The sequence below is a fragment of the Pteropus vampyrus genome, unplaced genomic scaffold, assembly GCF_000151845.1.
Source record: "Pteropus vampyrus isolate Shadow unplaced genomic scaffold, Pvam_2.0 Scaffold294, whole genome shotgun sequence".
NCBI classification, from domain to species: domain Eukaryota; kingdom Metazoa; phylum Chordata; class Mammalia; order Chiroptera; family Pteropodidae; genus Pteropus; species Pteropus vampyrus.
The window spans coordinates 525,856-533,745 of NW_011889075.1; the positions used below are offsets into that span (position 1 = coordinate 525,856).

Sequence of the window (7,890 nt, forward strand, 5' to 3'; positions counted from 1 at the left end):
ATATTTATGAATGTTTGCTCCAAATAGACACTGGCATTAAACATAAAACCAAAACTGCAAGCAAAACGGAATGTGCACGCTATGCAAATTAATTGATTTTTAAGGGCAATTCGACCTAAACATTTGTGGTTCTTTCAGTATTGTCTTTCCAGTGATGCTGCATCATAAATATCTATGAGGTTTCTTTAAACTTCATACATTTTCTTTAGGGAGTGCTGACATAAAATATTAATTAGTAAAATCATTTGACTAATTTTTAAAACTGAATTAAGTGGTCAACTTGACCAGAATAGTTAAAATTATCTTGGTATTTTTCTATATGAAAAAAAAAATCAGTTAAAACTGTCTAAATAATTATGTAAAATGTGCATTCTGTTTTCCCCAAATCATGTCCTCTTGGGAAAAAAAACACTCTGAATTTAATCTGTCCCTATAAACATTTCTTATATATATTTCCTTCAAGTGACTTCCTATAATATGGAAAAATCAAGGTACCAGAGAAAGCATTAGGAAAAGTTCCCCAAGAGATAGTAACTTTTGGAACATGGACTTCCTGGGTGGAAAGATAATCAAAGAATAAAGACCTATGATATATGAAAGGAAGGATGTAAAGCACTTATTTTATGCAGGAAGTAGAAGTCAATGCAGAATCAGGGTAAGATAACCAAAGGCTCACCTTGGGGAATTTTTTTTAAAGTAAATCGTCTCTCTTCCAGATCAATGTTTTAGCTAAAATAACATGTTAGTATTAATTGCAATAAACTGCACACACATACACATACACACAGTACACCTGGGTAATAAACATTCAACTGAACAGCTGTATTTTCCCTAAATTTGCCAACGTTCTATTTTACATGCATCATTCCACGTTTGGGTAACCCAGTGAGCTATTTTTGTCAGTTCTCTAGTTACACAGTTATAAAGCATCATTTTATTTGAATCTCAGCAATTTACTAATGTTCTGAATGAGATAATGCACACACTACAGTGTCTGGCTTACAAGCACAGAGAGTTTACAATAAGGATAACCTGGCTCAATGTATGTTCTGAATTAGTCAATTTAGCAGGTGGAACCAATTTTGAATGCAGCCTTACAGATTATAAACCTGCTAAAAACTAGCAATTGTATGAAAAATCAAAAACTATTTCATAGGAGGTACTTGTTCTACACTCGATACATTAATATAAGGAAACAAAAGCTTTGTCCAGAAAGTTCAGAAGAAAATTGTATGTGAAAGTTGTTAAAATAAATGACAGTCTAAAGCTTTAAGGTAAATTACTTCAGTTTCTTTTTTTAATTTTAGGAGGCAACTCACTTTAAAGATAAAAACAAGGGTTTCAAATAATAAATTCAAAGAACAAATTCTCAGTTCTCCCACCTAAAATTTGCTAAAAATGTGTAATAATACTGTATCAGAGAAAATATTTCTAAGAATTCATGAGTTATTTCATCCCATTTGGCACTTAAAGGACATCCATCTCGCCCCTTCTTAGTTCCTGAAATCAAATCCATGCCTTTACATTATCTTTTGTCTCCATTCTCAGCAATTCGTAACTGATAATTCAGTTCCTGAATCCTGACACAGCCACTTTGCATGTTGTTGGTAGCAGCAACTCACTGGCCTTAGGAACCTCGCTATTTAATGACAGTCTCTTCTGTAACTCTTGAAGCCTCAATACCTCATCTGGCTTTGTTGCTTTTCTCTCTATGGTTGTCATGAGAGTATATACATAGCTTACCTCACATGAAGAAGAGTGAGGTGAAAAAAACTCACAATTTGAATAGCCAAAGAGCTATGCAAATGCCAGTTTCACCCTGGGCCAGTGTCAGACTGACCACAAGTGGTGATTCACCAGCTGCTGTCTGCCGCCCAGATCTCTCAATGCCTCCTGATTCCCTTCCCAAGTCTGCAGAAGGAAGTCCGCTTCAATTGTGTAAGGCTGATTTTTCCCACAAGTTGCATCTTTCCCCCAAGTCAGGAATCTGAACCATTTAACCTCTCTGGGCCTCAGTTTTCTCACATGAAGATGCAAATAAAAATCTCAGGTCTACTTAACTTACATTCGAAGGCTAAAATGGGATGCATTTAAAAAGGTGCTTTTAAAAAGAAGGTATTATACAAATAAGGTTTGTTATTGGAATATGTCCTACAATTAATTCAAAAATCCACCAAGCAACCTAAGACCTCTCAGATTTCACCAGTTCCTCGTGATGAACTGTAATGAGGGCACCTACTTTTCTTCGACACTACAGGGGTGAACGCGGCTGAATGTATGCGTTTATGTCGTCATGGGCGTGTTTTGATTCAGTTCAGCCCAACTCCTTAACACACTAAAGCCTTTTATTACTGGTGTCTGCTTCCGAAGTTCCTTCAGTTAGAAAATGTGGAATATTATCCAAGAGAAATACATATAAGGCAAAAAGAAAACATGGAAACATGCTTCCTCAGAAGGTTAGCACTAGCTCCTGTCTTCTGGAACATTTCTTCTCCTCAGCTATCAGAATGAACATCTGCACTAGAAAATGTAGTGAAGAGGGAAGGTGCATTTGCTTCAGAAGCTTGCTGATGTGTTCTTACAGTTACAGAGTGTCATCTTGGAGGGATTCTTCTGTGTGATTAATCCATAATGGGGCTGATTTACCAAATCAGGCAGGATGTGGTTTAGAAGCCAACTGCTTTCTGTTCTTTTGGAATAAGTGAAGGCATACATAATCTAGTGCCAAAATTTTTCCCACAAAATACAATGCCCTCAAATTTGTAGAGGAGTCAAGTGCAGCTTGAATAGGTTTGTCAAGTAATTCTATGTCTAAAGTCACTGGAGGGTGTGGTAATCGATTAGTCCCTGGTGCCATTTTTATTTCTTTGGATTAACAAAACTCATATTCCATCCAGGCATTATGTCTCTGCCTTTTTTTTCCTTCTTGTCTCCTGGCATTTTAATCAGGGAAAAGTCACAGTTGTTTTGAGGAAAGCACTCCCAAGAGCTTTAATTAAAGCTAGAAGGATAAATCTGTTTACAGTGTGGTGAACACTATCATTAATAAAACATTGAAATAATTAACGAATTAAATTCTGCTTTGTATGTGAATAGCTACACTTAGGATCTATAAGAACATGTCTCCTGAACAGACATATTTGCTATGCACAATCTACAGAGACAAAAAGAAAAAAACTGAGACTGTGTTTCTTTGAGATGCACAGTATTGTAGATTACTAGAGCAAGAATGGAGAAGGTGATATTATCTTAATTTTATAGGAAAAGAAACTCAGTTTCAATGAGATTAAAGCATGGGCTCTAATGATGTGCTTGAAAATTAAGATTTTTTTATAGTGCCACTGAGTCTCCACTTTGAATCCTTGATTGTTTAACCAGAAACAAAATTTAAAAAAAAAGATTAAATTAATAATAAGATAAGCAGCTCTAGGACACAGAATGGAATGGAATATTCTGAAAAAAAAAGGTGTGGGGCGGGGGGGACAAATTTTACAGTGTGATGAACTCTGCCATTGACAATGAAGAGGTTTTAGCCGGTCAGGATATAAAGTGGCCTTTGAAGCAGGATGTGACCATGTGCGGACCTCCAAGTCGGGACTTCCCTTAGTGCTCCTTCTCACTAAACTGTTGCCTCTTGTTTTTAAGCTTTCTGGCAGATCACAGATCTCACAGGAAGCATCAACTTGGATGTTCATATCGACAGTTAATGGTGCATTGTTTTTTTTGGTCACTCAGTAATTTCCTAGAGAAAACAATGGGAACCGAAAACTGTTCCTGTCTTGAAGGAAAGTCAGCTTCCAATATTGCCTTATTAATTTAACACATGCACGTGTTTGTCCTTGTTGCTAGAGCAACGTGGGGTATATTTGATGCGAAATGTGAAAAAGCTGAAAAAGAAAACAAATGCCATCCGCATACTGATGCGCTCAGAAACAGAAATGTGTGTGAGCTAACGTTCCTGTGATTGGAGGTCTGAGCCTCTTGCCCTCAGTCCAATTATGCTGTACTTGTTGGTTAATTTATAAAGCGTCTATCCAATGAAAACAAGGAGCTAACCACTTCCAAGTAGTTTCAGAAAAGCTGGAAACACATGAAATTATTCATAATTAGGTGATGGGTGTATGTTAGGTGCTACCACCATGTACGCAGACACGACAAGCATGTAAATGAGTCCACTGAGCTCTAGAAGGAGAAAAAATCATTTTATCTCAAGGAGAACTGACATTAAGCTTTTCTGACATGCACTGTCTAGAAGGATGGAGGAGCAAGGGTTCTGCATTCTAAGTGTAGAAGCAATACACACCCAACTCATCTTGGTGTGAGCCTTCTTAGCAGGAGGAAAAGTACAAAGGGAGGTGAGTGATGCTTCACCAGGTACACCAGAATCGACAGAGATGGTAATGAATGACAAAGATGGAATGTACTGAAGTGTAAAGAAGCAGGCGTTGGAGTCCCACAGACCCCGCATCCAAGGCCGGCCACTAACTGTGATCTGGGGCATTTACTAATCTCTCCGAACCTCGGTGTCCTCATTTTTAAAGTGAAGATAATTGTAACTCCTTCAAGGATTGCCATGAGTATTAAATAAAAAGATGTCAAGTACTACTCAGCGGTCAAGCTGCATAGTAAGCACTCAATAAATGGTAACTGTTCTATGAATGGCACAATTGTCATTTGTGCTATTCACCAACTATTTCTAGCTCTTTTCCCTTGAGCACATGTTGAATTGCTGCCCCTCAGACGCTTAATGTGGTTGTGGGATGTGCTTTGGCAATAAAATATGGGTGGAAGTGCTCTTTTCGAGGGAATCGAAGAGCCAGCATGCTCTGCCATGCTCTTTCTCTCTCAGCCTTGGTGGAGGGCAACATTTCAGATGACAGCCATTCAGATGGAGCCAACCAGAGATGGAAGGTAGCATGAGCAAAAGATAAACCTTCTTGTTTTGGTTACTTTGCTTCTCTTGACCTTGCTTTGGTAGAAAGTGTTGAAACATTTGAGATTTTTTTTTTTCCTTCGGGGCAATCTCAAATTATGCCTAACTCCCGAGAATTACGTAAATCCTGTCCTGTTGTCAGATGCTTTGTGAGAGCCCATTTTGCCTCCATGTTTCTACCGACAGAATTGCTTTGCACAGAAGAATTGCTATAGTTGCAGTTTCAGAACTCTTGCAAGACCAATGTCCCTAAATTATTGAGCACTCTCCACATTACCGAGAATAGGACAACATTACCATGCAAACATGCTTAGCATTGCACAATGTAAGCTTTCCTCTAGAGGCGTGTCTTGTCAATCACATGAACTGCTTGTTGGTTTGGGGATGTGGAAAAACAAGTTACCAAGAGCTATTTTGACATAGGCAAATTCATTTCTTTTCTGACTTAATCTAGAGCTGGATTCAGCAGTCCCAGGGTAAAAGTCTCATCTTTTCTCACCCTCTGCATATTTCTCAGTGTTATCATTTAGAGGTTAGCATGAGTTCAGTCTTCTGTAATAGGCCATTTCGCTTTAAGTGTATGTTAAACTAATATTGACCTTTCCAAAGTAAAACAAAATCTGGTATTTGTGCTCAAAAGACTGAAACAGCGATGGATGTGGAAAGTAGGGGATTAATCATCTTGGATTTTTTCTTGCTTAGAAACTCTCTTTGGGAATTAGTCATTTTTTATATATCTAGCAATGAAGGTAAGGCAAGCATTGCCTACACTCTTAAAAAGGAAGCCTAGATCCTTCACCAAATAGCTTTGTATAATTTGCCCACAGTTTAACCCACTCAGACAGATGTGTATGCATCATTTGACAATGGGTGAAAAAGTCAAGGATGCTGAGCATCAGGCCTCAGGTGGGAATATCCAGACATCGTGGTTAGGCACGTTTGGATTGGGAGAGGTGCTAGGAATAGGTCCAGAGATGAGTGATGGGTGTGGGGTATAGTGGGGGGAGGAGGGTCTGTAGGGAATATAAGGATTATTGCAGAGAAGGGAATGTCACAGCAAAGTGAGAAAAACAGAAGCAATTTCACTAATAAGAATCCAAATATGTATATTTCATACATGTGTGGTATCCATAATTCACAGAGACCAGTGCCGCCCAGCCCTCCCCCACTCCCCCCGCTCCGCCAATAAACTGCCTCCTGGGCATGTGCTACATTGACCTATGTGGAAAAGTGAACCTCAATCCCCTTTTTCTCTTCTTCTACCTGAATAAACAAACAAATAGAAAACCATGTACTTTGAAACACTTATTTCATGCAAGTCTGCAAGTAGGGTTAAAATATTTCATCAAGGAAATAAACATCTGTTGAAGTAGGAAGCATATCAATAAAAAATGTGTGGTTCTTAGGAAAAATCAGATCTTTCAGAGTTACCAAAGTGAGACATCTGCGCTCAAATTCTGTGAAGAGTCCTATATAAGTATCTGAGAAGATAAATGGATTTGCAGGGATGTCATCCGGGACTGCTTTTCCCTGACGGTGTGCCATCGTGACGTGATGATTCTACAGAGTGATTAGATGTGGTGCCCACCGTCCTTCTCTTCTCACCTAAGGCATTTAGCACGGCGCTGTTCCCCGCCCCACCCCCAACCTTTCTAGATGACCAAAATGTTTTTAACCTTAAATGTGATACATACCTGTATCCACTCTCTGTAGGAATCTTCTCCGGGAGTCCACCCGTTCTCAGGGTAATTCAGGCGTGAGCGTTCTGGAGACCAGTTGATACTATACTGGGAAGAAGCTATGATTTGATCAGAATGAATCTCTCCTGATTCCATGCCCAGAGCTTCCATGCATTTGAAATCTGAAGGGGGAAAAAATGGCCCAGTGTCATCAAAACACAGGGGATCCAGGACGCGTCTTTTTTTAGGCTGGCAGACTGAAAATGTTCATTTTGTATTCATACACAGTTTTATGAAAGATGACATAGCACTATACATGCACTTTCATGGCAATAATTTTTGTTTTTATTTTGTTTGTTCATTTGGTTTTTAAATTTCATATGAGATAAATCATACAGTATTTGTCTTTCTCCGACTTATTTCATTTAGCATAATAACCTCTAGTTCCTTCTATTTTGTCACAAATGATAAGATTTCATTATTTTTTTATAGATGAGTAATATTCCATTGTACATATGTATTACATCTTTTTTATTTACTTGTCTATTGATGGACATTTAGGTTCATGGCAATACTTTTAAAAGCAAGGCTATGAAGGTCTCATAGTGATTAATTATTTTCTCAACTGGACCTAAATCAACAGAAATACTATTAGAAATTTATTAGGAAATGACAAAAATTCTGATTTATTTTCAAAGTTGAATGTATGTAGACATGTCATGTGGGCACACACTGAAAATTGTGTTTCAATAAAATTTTACTATTGAATTATTTTCCCCAATATCTAATGAAAGCGAAAAAAGCCTCTATATCCATTTACAATCCATATTCAGTGGACACTATAACTCAACTCTCTGTCTTTCAGATTCTTTGCAGTTGGCACAGAGGCCACTTCTTCCTGACTCTCTTTGTTCTCACGCCCCCTGCTCATCATTATCAACATCAGTTTATTTTATTAAAACACAAAAGTATCAATCAGTGGTAAACTGTAGTATCATATGGTCCCAAAGAGCATCGCAATTTTAAAGTGTAAAATAATAATGCTCACAACGATGACCACATATTCCATCAAAGTACTAAAGTGAAAAAAAGCTTTAGAGATGAAATAGAAGATTCTCAACCATCCAGAAAATCTCAACTAACCAAAACTTTACGTATTCCAAATTTTCTATCACAATAAGTAAATCTGTATTGCATAAAAGGTTTTCATTCACTTGTTTCATACTTTTAAGGTTATGTTTGTTATTTGTAATATAAAAAATATTTATAGGCACAAAA

At 37.7% G+C, this 7,890-nt stretch overlaps 1 protein-coding gene across 4 annotated transcripts in view; it reads right to left on the reverse strand.

Moving 5' to 3' along the window:
* The window catches only part of NRP1 (neuropilin 1), a 133,144-nt gene that overhangs the window by 57,951 nt on the left and 67,303 nt on the right, over positions 1 to 7,890 (reverse strand). For all 4 annotated transcript variants that reach the window (XM_011376322.2, XM_011376323.2, XM_011376320.2 and 1 more), the window contains exon 6: positions 6,628 to 6,805. In XM_011376322.2, the coding sequence (XP_011374624.1) occupies positions 6,628 to 6,805 (178 nt within the window). The remainder of the gene's footprint in view (positions 1 to 6,627; positions 6,806 to 7,890) is intronic.